The sequence below is a fragment of the Trachypithecus francoisi genome, unplaced genomic scaffold (assembly GCF_009764315.1).
Source record: "Trachypithecus francoisi isolate TF-2019V2 unplaced genomic scaffold, Tfra_2.0 Lachesis_group12, whole genome shotgun sequence".
Lineage (NCBI taxonomy): Eukaryota > Metazoa > Chordata > Mammalia > Primates > Cercopithecidae > Trachypithecus > Trachypithecus francoisi.
Window position 1 is genome coordinate 38935353 of NW_022681457.1, and position 13714 is coordinate 38949066.

Consider the following 13714-nt stretch of genomic DNA (forward strand, 5'->3'; position numbering starts at 1 on the left):
CTGAAGAACAAATCATTAAGCCTCCCACTGTGCTTAAATGAAATCACTCTTGGGAAAAAATAGTTAATTTCAGTCAAATTAATTTTTTGGAACACTATTTGCTTGTATTAAAAAAGATCATAACATTCCTTATAAAATAAATTATCTAAAGTTTGAAAAAGTATTTTTAACAAAAGAAATCACTTTTAGTCATGGCAGTCATACAAATGTTTAACATATTTGTAGAACAAAAGTGAATCTCATAATTACTTTTCCCGTACTCTACTTATAATGATCTTTCCCATGGATAAAGGCCCTCTATGTGGTTTAATCAATGACAATACCCTGAAACAGTCCTTTTCTGCTTCTATATACTAGTTGAAGACAGCATGCTAATGTTTATAGTTTATTATAATAATTATTTGATAATTTTAGTTATACTAGATACAGCCATTTAGCATGAGGAAAATGTTTAACTAGCATCTACATATCAATATATAATTTATATTCTCTCAGGCAATGTAACAGATTGAATAACACTACCCTTTACAAGTAGACATTAATTATTTCACAAGACTAAGATATCTATTGGCATATTTTAAACTAGAAACACCTTAATTAATCAAAACTAGGTAACATGGATACTATTCCGTCTTCGCAAAGTATTAATAGCCTCGGATATAGAACTGGTAAATTAAAAATATACACAAAATCAAATAATTAAATACACTGATTAGGCACTGATAAATATATATGAATGTAGATTAAAGTAAAACAGTCTTTTAAAGGAAAATATGTGTTTAAGAATGATCAGAAATTACAATCTGAGATAACTGACATAATAATACACAAGTTACCCACCAAACATGACTGGTACAACAAAATGAAAGTTAACCCTGAATGTTAAAAATCTGTAACTAAAGATATTGATTCCTTTAATATAAAATGTGACTTTTCTGACATGCATATACCAGTTTTAAAGTGAATGATAATCTTAACTCTTATCAGGAAGCACATTAAGGTGATTTCAGGTCAACTTAGATGGCAGATTAAATAACTCCTAGTTACATTATTTCGATCAGCTGCAAGTCAGTATCTAAACTACTGCCAAGAATATAGCATGAGGCTGAAGGGAACTGTGTTTTAATTTGTCTCTATCCAGTCAGTTTCTGTATCTGTATGAGAAGAGATCCCCTGGGGCTTTAATTTCTTTTTTTCCAGTGATACTTCTGGTAATGTTTTTGGTGGATCCCTGGATTTCAGTGATGTTAAGATAGGCATATAATAACAAATTGATAAAAGTAACAATGTATTTTCCTGTTTTCTTTTATCAATTTGTTATTACATGTCTATCTTTTTCTTTCCTTTAACTAAGATGTTAACTTACCTTATTACATTGTAAGTCAAAACCATCCCACTAGAAAAACAGAATGCGTGGCCGGGCGCGGTGGCTCAAGCCTGTAATCCCAGCACTTTGGGAGGCCGAGACGGGCGGATCACGAGGTCAGGAGATCGAGACCATCCTGGCTAACACGGTGAAACCCCGTCTCTACTAAAAAATACAAAAAAAAAACTAGCCGGGTGACGAGGCGGGCGCCTGTAGTCCTAGCTACTCGGGAGGCTGAGGCAGGAGAATGGCATAAACCCGGGAGGCGGAGCTTGCAGCGAGCTGAGATCCGGCCACTGCACTCCAGCCTGGGCGGCAGAGCAAGACTCCGTCTCAAAAAAAAAAAAAAGAAAAGAAAAGAAAAAGAAAAAGAAAAACAGAATGCGTTGGGCATGAGTAATTTCATTCATTTTCTTCACTGTATAATGCACCATCTTTTCCTTGTATAGTTTCTCTACCTTAAAAGCAGGTACAAATATATAGCTAGAGAACCAAGAAGCTCCACTTTTCCATTTCCTGGAGCTGAAAATGGCCCATTTTCTCACTTACAGTACTGCTTACCCCAACTTCTGGAAAGTCAGTATTTATTAAAAACCAACAATCCTCCAGCAAACCATTCATATGCCCCTAATACTATGGTTTACACTTCACCCTTAAAACAAATACAGTTAGAAAACCTAATAATATATCAGATGCTATGTGATACATTTTGGCATAATGGACAACAGGAAAAGAAAACATTCTTCATATTTGGTACATTTATAAAATTACAATGAATTTTAAAGGATCAAAACTCAATTTAGAATAGTCATTATGCTTCTATCATGTCTTATTAAAATCAAAATCTATTATAAAGCATATTTGTCTTTAATATTTATAAACAAATTTTTAAAGAAAAAGAAAAATTTATTATATATTATTTGTGAAGAAGCACCAAAAACTTTTTTGAAAGCCTCTTTGTTAGTAACTACGTTGATGAAGATGTAATAGAAAGGGAGTAAAGTTAATTACTACCAAGTATCTTAATATTCAAAGAATACAAAGCGTCAAATGTCTAATATTCATTAGGGACGTTTGCGTTCTAAATGTGATGAACTCTGAATTACTTTAACTTGTGAAGATGTGTATCTGTCTAGTTGTTTTTAGTTACTAATTGTTTTAGCTGTATGTAGCTAATTCTCAAGTATTCAAGGTCCACTCATAAGTTAATGCTTATCAAGGCTCTTTGACATTCACTTTTCTCACAACTTTGGACATTTCACTATGAGCTGCCCACAGTAGTGGGGAAGAGATTAAAAAAACAGTACAGGCAATCTTCAACCAGTGAATGAGTTATATTCTAAACATTCTCCTTATCATCAGTTTTATGGAAATCAAAAATGATTTTATTGAAAATCATGTTATGAATGGTGGTTAGATTATCCAGATAGTTCACAAATGCCTATTAAATTCTGAAGGCCACTGTACCATTTAAACTATATGGAACCTCAGAATAGGTGACCACATAGCAGAAACTTTCTCTTTTCAAGTGAGCCATCCATAGGTAAAATTTTAAATAAGCAAAGCTAATCTTTAGCACTCTCCCCTATCATTTTTTGAACCCACATCTCTTCAAATCTCTACATGTCTTAAACCTTCTTTGGGAAGTCAAGTGCAGCTGGGGTGAAGAAAGCAACTGCAAACAGAATTGAGAAGGTAATTATCTTTAGGCCAGTATCTAAATAAATGGATACTCATTTGCTGAAGAATTTTGAACTAAATCTGTTGATACTTATTCTTCCAAAATACATTTTCAATTAATCAGAACATGAATTACACCTGTTGATATCTCCGTCATCAAAATTTTCTGGAGACAAAGCCTTTGTGAAAAAAATGTTCGTAAGGAGGACGTATACCACAGTAGTTAAGAAGATAAATTTTGGAGTCAAACAGACCTAGAATCAAATTCTGGCTATCCCACTTATGAGATGGAAGATGTTAGGCAAGTTATTTAAACTATTCTGAACCTCAGTTAATTCATATATAAAATGGGAACAATTTCATCAACAGTACGAGTTATTTTTGGATGATCATTATCATTGTCAACTGTAAAATATGTTTTGCACCTATTTACAATTGTACAACAAAAATGAAAAGAAACAGATGCTTCCTCAACTATTCTCAGTTTAAAAATCTTTATAAATCTGGTGAAAACAGGTATCTGTTTCTGCTTGGGAATACTTACCACTAGTGACACAACTTCCATTTCTATTATAGAAATTTCACATATCAGAAAAGGGATGTAATGACAAATTTGTAGGTGGACCAAACATTTTCAAACTTAAAGTTGATGATGATTATTAAAATGTTGATTGTCATTCTCAAACGGCTTTACCCTTGCATTTATTCCTTGAGAAGCGACATTTTGGAAGTGGCTGTAATAAGTTATAATATGAGAGTTGATGTTAGTTTATATTAATTTTAAAAATCTGATATTAAGAGATTAGTCCATGACCTTCAAAAAGTTTAGTTTTCATTACTTGCCTCATCACTTGAATAAAAATAAATGAAAAATGTATTACTTTTCACTAGACATCAATTTTAAAGCTGCTATGGTTAGGAAAGCTCTACATGATTTTAAAGCAATATAAGTCAGTCCTGAGGCAGACAGAATGCTAGGGATTCAGCATCCTTTTGATGAGTTTCCAGATATTGATAATTCAATAGGCACATTTTTTAAAAGAAGGTGGCAGAGATTTCTACTTGATAGACATTTCAGTCAATCTTTAGTAAAGTTTAGCTGTAATGGAGTAGGTATTACTGTAACAGAAAAACACTAAAATGCCAAAATTGCAACAGTGGAACAACATGAAGAGTAATGACAAACAAAAACAGAAGAATTGAAAAATTACTGCAATCCATGTCACATAATGTAAGGAGCTAGAATTACACAGCCTGGGACAACATTTCAAAATGCAGAAAAGTGAAAAGAGATTCTCAACTATACATATTTTGAAATATCCCAATTACAAGAGTAAGAGGCTAATTATACAAATAAAATGTTTGTCTATGGGCAGAGACTGCAAATAATTCAAATTACCTGTATTGGTCCTCAACCTGAGGTAGTACTGTGTTCCATAGGTGGACAGGAGTTCAGAAAAGGTGAGGTCATTTTTTTTTTTTTTTTTTAGCATCACATGGACTAAGCAGTGCTACTGGCAACCAGTAGTTAGGACAAGGGATGCCAAACATCCTGCGATGCACAGATCAGTCCTACACAGTGAAAGAACTGTCCCATCCATATACTCCCACAGAGCAACAATGGACACACCAGGATACTGTATGAACTGGTTACACTGGAAAAAATGATCTCTAGGACTAAAAAGGAGTAACAAAGAACAGATGAAACAAGACTCTGCAAGATAATCTTCTATGTTTTAAGCAACAGCCTGGCAGGAGACCCCAGTACTTCTCTCTAAGAAACTAACTCTGTAATGGATACATAGCTCTAATCTTTTGTGCAGCTTATCTTAAAAAAAGAGAACTGTAAGGTGATACTGTACCACCATCATGTACAGTGTGCAGAGGGCCATTAAAAATAGAAATCTTGCAATCTACTAATCTTATCAAAATATTAAAGGATTTGTAGGAGGCCTTGTAACTGAAATAGGGGGAACCAGAGAAAGCCTAGAAGATGGTTAAGAACACAGTGGGGAAAACAACAGATATTTCTCCACAAAGATAAGGTATTCACTGATATACAACATTTGATTAAGTTAAAGTTTTTAAAAGCGTACATGGGTTTATGGCTTTGTTTACACGGAGCCTCTGCCTTAGTGGAGGGACCTAAATTTATGAAGATAAAATTGACTCATAATGGTGACTCCCAGAATTGAATCTCTCACACATCTTAAACCCCAGGCAAGCATCTACCAAAAGGTTTCTAATCAAGCTGTTTAAATGTGTGTGTGCGTGTGCGCGTGTGCGCTTGCTTAATATAAGAAGCTGAGATAGTAAAGATAAATTTAGTGTCACAAATAGAAATAACAAGAACAGAGAGACTCCTGGGAGGTTTAAATTCAGTACTTAGTTTACTGAGTTCACACCATGCCTCTGATGCTTTCATGTAAATATGATTACAGTCGAGTAATCATATTTACAGTCGAGTCATCATACTATCACACATTTTCATTAAATAATTGTTTCATAGTTATAACTATGTAACTTTTGAGACATAAAATATTGATAATATATCTTTTCTTGTATTAACATAACTTTTACTACTGAAACTAATAGTTGCTTCATTACCCCATTCACTTAATTTTCTATGTCACTCTAACTAAATCTACTCAACTTTAAAACTTCCTTTAACATGGTCAGATACATTAGATACTTTGCCACCATTCCACCGACTGCAGACACCCATCTTGGAGTCCTTCATTGTCTTGCTCCAGTTTGTACTCTTTACTCTTTAAACTTCTACACAATTGTCACCTCAGAACACACTTCACCATAAATGGGAATTTCACTAGCATCTCACCATGATGGCACAATCTCTTGTGCCTTGGATGATTTCCCCTCAGGATTTTTGGTTTGCTCTTTCATTTAATGGATCGTATCTCAAGTAGCTTCTTCACAAAGGATGAATAAGAAAAATTATCTATTGAGACTTGGAATGTCTTTCCTATTTTATGATACTTACACCATAATTTGGAAATGAACAGAATCTTAAGTTGGAAATTATTTTCTCACATAATTTTGAAGACACCACTCCACTGCTTTCTGGTTTGACTGGTATCTTCTGGGAGGAATTCCTCAATCTTCTGCTAATAAAATATAAGCCTAAATTCCAGTGTTCTGAAAGCTAAACAGGAGGAAGACACTTGGGAGGAAGACAAGAGGGTGTTTCTTTTTGGACCCAACCTCTGAGGTGCCTGGTACCTATCTTCCCAGAGTTCTGCAGTATAAACCGCCTAGTTCTTACAGGACTCCAGCGTGATGGAAGTTAGGGCTGAGCTTTTCCACTCTGCTAAATGTCAGAGGGTAAAGCACAAAAATGTCTTCAACCTGTCATGCTTAACTAGTTTATAAACATACTCGCAAATGTTGGTACCAATTACCACAGTGTCCTCAATTTATGCCTATTTATACTCCCCTCCAGTAGTATTATTACCTCAGGCATCACTGAGTATTACTACTTTTCATATATTTGCTTGAAGTTAAAAAAAAAAAAGAAACTGTCTGATAAAAATAAACAATTCTAACATCATTAATGAACATCAACATGTTTTATCAGTTTATTATCCTCTACTATTTCAACTTTTGAGGCATGTCTGTGTGAGTTGTTTACGTAAGTTCATTAGGCTGTTCAGTTTTTTTCTTGCCATTCTGTAAGAGTTCTTTATAATATGAAGATGTTAATTCCATGAGGAAAATATTTTTCCACTTTGATATCTGCCTTTTCTTTTCTTTCTTTTTGAGATAGGATCTCACTCTGTTGCCCAGGCTGGAGTACAGTGGTGTGATCACAGCTCACTGTAACGTCGAACTTCTGGGCTCAGGGTATCCTCCTGCCTCATCCTCCTGAGTAGCTATGATTACAGGTGCCCATCACCATGCCTGGTTAATTTATGGTTTTTTGTAGAGATGGGGTATCACTCTGTTGCCCAGACTGGTCTGCCTTTTCATTTCAGTGTATGGACATTTTACATTTTTACATCACTTGAACCCAGGAGTTCAAGACCAGCCTCAGCAACATGGCAAAACTCCATCTCTACCAAAAATAAAAAAAATTAGATGGGTGTGGTAGGATGCACCTGTAGTCCTAGTTACTTAGGAGGCTGAGGTGGGAGGATCACTTGAGCCTGGGAGGTCAAGGCTTCAGTGAGCCATGATTATGCCACCATACTCCAGCTGGGCGACAGAGACCCTGCTTCAAAATATTTTTTAAAAAGTAGATATTTTTTTCTACTGAAAAATCATACACACTATATCAACTACGCTGAGGGGCATTCACATTGTTTCCAGTTTGTTGTGGCCACATTAACACTACTATAAATATTACTGTACTCAGAATTTTATATAGCAGTACTTTTCCTTATATATTAGAAGAACAGGCAACCTACAGAATAGGAGAAAATTTTTGCAACCTACTCATCTGACAAAGGGTTAATATCCAGAATCTACAAAGAACTCAAACAAATACACAAGAAAAAAACAAACAACCCCATTAAAAAGTAGGCAAAGGATATGAACAGACATTTCTCAAAAGAAAGACATTCATACAGCCAACAGACACATGAAAAAATGCTCATCATCACTCGCCATCAGAGAAATGCAAATCAAAACCACAATGAGATACCATCTCACACCAGTTAGAATGGCAATCATTAAGAAGTCAGGAAACAACAGGTGTTGGAGAGGATGTGGAGAAATAGGAACACTTTTACACTGTTGGTGGGATTGTAAACTAGTTCAACCATTATGGAAAACAGTATGGCAATTCCTCAAGGATCTAGAACTAAATGTACCATATGACCCAGCCATCCCACTACTGGGTATATACCCAAAGGATTATAAATTATTCTACTACAAAGACACATGCACACGTATGTTTATTGCGGCACTATTCACAATAGCAAAGACTTGGAATCAACCCAAATGTCCATCTGTGACAGACTGGATTAAGAAAATGTGGCACATATATACCATGGAATACTATGCAGCCATAAAAAAGGATGAGTTTGCGTCCTTTGTAGGGACATGGATGCAGCTGGAAACTATCATTCTTAGCAAACTATCACAAGAACAGAAAACCAAACACCGCATGTTCTCACTCATAGGTGGGAACTGAACAATGAGATCACTTGGACTCGGGAAGGAGAACATCACACACTGGGGCCTATCATGGTGGGGGCGGGGGGAGGGATTGCATTGGGGAGTTATACATGATATAAATGATGAATTGATGGGTGCTGACGAGTTGATGGGTGCAGCACACCAACATGGCATAAGTATACATATGTAACAAATCTGCACGTTATGCACATGTACCCTAGAACTTAAAGTATAATAAAAAAAAAAAAAAAAAAAAAGAAGTACAAGCTAGATTCTCATGAGTGGAACGACTGTGTTGAAGAGTATGTATACAGATACTCCTGTAAGTCCCGATAAACCCATCATAAATTAAAAATATCATAAAGCTGAGAATGCATTTAATACACCTTATCTACCAAACATCATAGCTTAACCTAGCCTACCTCAAACATGTTCAGAACACACACATTAGCCTACAGTTGGGCAAAATAATCTAACACAAACCCTATATTATAATAATGTCTCATGCAATTTACTGAATACTGTATATGACATCAAACTTGTGACAGTTTTGCACCATAGTAAAGTTGAAAAATCCTAACTCGAACCATTCTAAGTCAGGGACCGTCTGACTTATATGTGAAGAGATGTTGTCAGCTGGTCATCTCAAGAGGTAGGAATAATCCATATTTCTAACAACAATGTACACAAGTACCTTTTTCCTAGCATCTCTGACAGAAATGGGTGGTTTTGATTTTTAAAATATCTTTATTGAGATCCAATCACATACCATAAAATTTACCCTCTTAAAACGTACAATTCAATGGTCTTAGAATATTCACAGAGTCGGCCGGGCGCGGTGGCTCAAGCCTGTAATCCCAGCACTTTGGGAGGCCGAGGCGGGTGGATCACAAGGTCAGGAGATCGAGACCCTCCTGGCTAACACCGTGAAACCCCGTCTCTACTAAAAATACAAAAAAAAAACTAGCCGGGCGCGGTGGCGGGCGCCTGTAGTCCCAGCTACTCGGAGGCTGAGGCGGGAGAATGGCGGGAACCCGGGAGGCGGAGCTTGCAGTGAGCCGAGATTGCGCCACTGCACTCCAGCCTGGGCGACAGAGCGAGACTCCATCTCAAAAAAAAAAAAAAGAATATTCACAGAGTCATGCAATGATCACCACCAAGTTTAGGACATTTTCATCACTCCAGAAAAGAAACCCCATATCATTAGTCAGTCCCCATCACCTCACCATGTCTCAGACCTAGGTATCCATTTATCTATTTTCTAGATTTGGCTATTCTTGACATTTTATATAAATGGAACCACATGATACGTGGTTTTTTGTGTGACTGGCTTCTTTCATTTAACATATGTTTTCAAGTTTCACTCATGTTTTAGCATGTATCTATACTTCCTTTGCTTTTATTGCTGAAAAATACTCTACTGTATAGATATGCTATATATGATTTATGTATTTATCAGTTGAACATTTGTGTTATTTCTACTTTTTGGCTACCACAAATAATGCTGCAATGAATATCTGTATACAAGTTTTTGTGTAGCTGCATGATTTTATTTCTCTTGGGTATACAACTAGGTTGGAATACTGGGTCATACGGTAACTCTGTGTTTAACCTTTTGAGGAACTGTCAAATTGTTTATCAAAGTATTGTTTTAATTTTGCCAGTTTGATGAGCACTAAATAATTTCACTGAATTTGTAATGTGTACTTCCTCACTGAGTTTGAGGTTCCCTATTCTCAATCACTGGCCATGTCATTTATTTCTAAGTAGATTTTCATCAATTTTTTAAATCTTTTTTCTACTGAGTTTTGCTTGCCTTTTATAAACATCCAAGAGTCCTTTGAATATTATAGATATTAAGGAATTTTCTGTTGTCTTCTTTGTAAAGATATTTGTCTTGATTGTAACCTTTGTCTTTTAACTTTGTGGAACCTGTGTCATATAAAATATTCCATTTTTGTGGAGCTAAATGTATCTTCAGAGTTTCAGGGTTCATTAAGAAGTTCTTCTCTACTTTCAGATTATACATGCAGTTGCCTATATGTTCTTATAAGATTTTTAATTTTTATTTTACATTGTCTTTATGAAAAAAATTTACATTGCACATAGTATGAAATAGAGGCTTACCTGCTTTTCTACTGAAATAAAAATATATTTATCATATATTAAATTATCAAATATAATAAAAAATTTTTCTGGATTCTCTAGGATTCTGGTGTGTTTTAAGCCACAGGTCAGGACTACCTGTTGCTTACAACATCAGTTTAGTAGGCTTTAGCATTTAAAAAAATATAAAATAGAATAAGAAAACAGAGTCTATCATATGTAATAAGGATACGTGTGTGATAAAACCTTTTATTTCTTTTAACATACACATACACATTAATGGTCATCATGCGTATAAAACATTTCTTATCATGAATTAGAATCCATCAGGTTTGAAATTCACTCCTGCATGTGCTCCACTGACCCTCTTGTCTATTTCCTTGTCCATATAGTATTTATCTGATCACAGATGCTTTAGGCTAATATTCTGACATCCAGTAAAACAAGTGCCTCTCTTACATACTGTCTTTGGTTATTCTTGGACATTTGTTCTTCCACATAAATCATGTGGTCATTTTTTTCTAACATTAAAAAAGAAACACTTGTTTCTACTCTAATTAGAATTGCTAAATTGGGAGAATTTACACTTATACTTTCATCATATTGTTTATTCGGTATGTCTTTCTGTTTCTGAAACAGTACATTTCTATGATTCTTATTATACAGGTCTATGGTTTACTTGTTAAATCTAATTGTAATTATTTTATAGTTCTCTTCACTGCTGTGACAGAAAAATTTTCCCATTTTCATTTCTGTGTGTTTACTGCAAATACAGAGAAGCTATCAATTTTATTTAAGAAGCCAATTTTATTTGGCTATCTCATCACATTCTCTTATTAATTTTATTGTTCATAACTTGAGTCTCCTGGGTTTCCTAGGTATACAATCATATTTTCGAGGATGGCTAGAAAAATGGTAAATAATTTGACAGTATAAAATGGTAGTAGTGAGAATCCCATCTCCTGATTGTAAAAAGCAGTTTAAATATCACACACAAGAAATGAATTACTCAAATGACTGACGCTCATTCCTCTCTCTTCTATTTCTCGTTTCTCCTTCTGTTTCAGCCTCTGTCCCTGCTTTGAAAGCCTCCATCTCTCCTGCGTCTTCTAAGTGGTGCTACTAGTGAGAGTCCTTGGCTTCTGGTGCCTGGGTAGTAGGGAAAAGAGGTGGTCCTGGCTTTCAAGGTACCATTAAAAATATGTTATCTATCCATTTAGAGATATGTATATGTAGTACAAGGCAAGATGCTACAAGAAATATCAAGAAACTGAGACCGTCCAGAAAGATAAAATGGGATATATAAGACATAAAAATAAGTAATTCTATTTTAAATAGAAATGACATGTGCTCCAAAACAGGTATAGGTAAAGTATAAGATTATTTCTCATGAAAATAGTTACAGGGGGAGATTATGCACTGCAATAATGCTATAACTTAGATATAGATCAAAAAGCTTTTGTGAAACTAGCTGAACCTAATTATCACATGTATTACTATTCTCTTAGGAAAAAAGTTGCAAGCATTCATCAAGACAGGGTCCCACTCTGTCACCCAGACTGGAGAGCAGTGCCACAATCTCAGCTCACTGCAGCCTCAATCTGGATCCCAGGCCCAGGAGATTTTCCCACCTAAGCCTCCCAAGTAGGTGGGACTACAGGCACGCACCACCAAGCCTGGCTAATCTTCTGTATTTCTTGTAGATATAGGGTTTTGTTATGTCGCCCAGGGTGGTCTTGAACTCCTGGGCTCAAGTTATCCACCCACCCTGGCCTTCCAAGGGGCTGGGATTATAGGCATGAGCTACCACGTGCCCAGCCAAAATTTGCTTTTAAATAATGGACTTATCCGTTAATTTCTGACAACATAACTCATACGTTTCTAAAAGACCAGTTGGACCGGCTAATGGTAACAGTCCTTAAGTTGTAGTACTGTCAAAAAAGGGAAATAACAAAAGGAATAAATGAAGAGTCTGCTATTAACAATGACCTGTCCTGACTACTCTTTTACTGAGAACAGGATTCATTTTATTCAATAAAAATAAAATACATAAATTCCTATCATGTAAAATTTCTTAAAGATAGGTATTGAGTAAAATCAAGTGCTACTAAACTTTAATATAATGTTTGTAATTCAGTGTTAAAATTAACACAGTCTCTTGTACTGCCAAAAAAATCACAATCTAAAATTTTTACCAGGGTCAAAAATTCTTTATATTGGAATTCACACAGTGTATAGCAAAATGCAGCTGTTACATAAACCAGGTAGTTTATTGGTTCATTCATGCTATAAAAATATTACTGACATTTCATCTGGTCAACCGTCTTAAAGGTTAATTCTTGTTTCCTCTTTCAGATTTTATTCTAGGTGAACTGTTCTGGGCAGATTCTATTTACCTATTCTGAACAAACCACAAACTGTTTCATTGCTCACTCTTACTGTTAAAAACATATTGACTGGCTGCCTGCTCTGCTGTTTAATTCATTTATGCTGAGAGTCAGGCATGAAGACAGAATTTTAAATGTGACATTTGCAGACTGTTAGGTCATTTAAGCTCTGACAACACTAGAGAATTCCTGACATATAAACTGGATCTGATTACCAAGCACAGACGAGCTTCCCAAAGGAGCAAATTTCTGATCATTTTTTATAATTTCTCACAGAATTGCAATACTAAATTTTAATGTCAATGAAAAATATATATAGCCAACATTTTAAAGTAAAAGCCTGTTTGTTTTAATAAAGTTCAAACTGGCACTTCTAATCAATACGTATCAGCCAAATAAAAATTATTTTGATGGAAAAAGGCATATGGAAAAACTCACAATAACAATCAACATTCATAACAATTCTGAGAAAGTCTGCCATTTAAGGGCTTTTAATATTTACTACAATATGTAAGGTTCTGAAAATTCTGCTAGGTCTAAAGGCTATAACTCTAGTCAACAGACCATTTAAAATTATTAGATTCTGGCCCAGCAGGGCAGAGGTTATATACTGTCAAATTATAGTACAAAGTCTAAGCTTACATACTTAAAACACTGCCTTCTCAACAATTATAGTTATGTAGAAAGGATGATAAAATCATTATAATTGGAAATGAACAAATTGCCCACATGACATGCAGAATTACACTTCACAAGGGTTGACAATGGGGCGGGGTAAAGGATGTAGGGCAAGACTGTTTTCTCTTTTTAGTGACTCCAAAAAATTACACTCAATGATATTTTTGCAACTCTTTTTCCTTGTCACTAAGTACTATACACAATGGGTCAAAATGAAAGTTTTCTGAAATTAAATTTCGTAGTCAAATAATGCACAAAAGATAATCCTTATTTTATCCCATATTTTATGTAAGTAAGAATTCTGGTGTTAAACAGCAAGCAGCCTTTTAATACTGGGCTTCGAATGGGACTTTCAACTGTA

At 35.1% G+C, this 13714-nt stretch overlaps 1 protein-coding gene across 2 annotated transcripts in view; it reads right to left on the bottom strand.

Moving 5' to 3' along the window:
• The window catches only part of PIGK (phosphatidylinositol glycan anchor biosynthesis class K), a 122680-nt gene that overhangs the window by 18812 nt on the left and 90154 nt on the right, over positions 1 to 13714 (bottom strand). The window contains exons 11-12 of one of the 2 annotated variants that reach the window (XM_033225338.1): positions 1754 to 1824; positions 1367 to 1415 (exon numbers count right to left, since the gene is read on the bottom strand). The exons of the other annotated variant lie outside the window; for it this stretch is intronic. Coding sequence (XP_033081229.1) covers positions 1397 to 1415; positions 1754 to 1824 — 90 coding nt within the window. The 3' untranslated portion in view covers positions 1367 to 1396. The remainder of the gene's footprint in view (positions 1 to 1366; positions 1416 to 1753; positions 1825 to 13714) is intronic. 2 annotated transcript variants of the gene reach the window in all.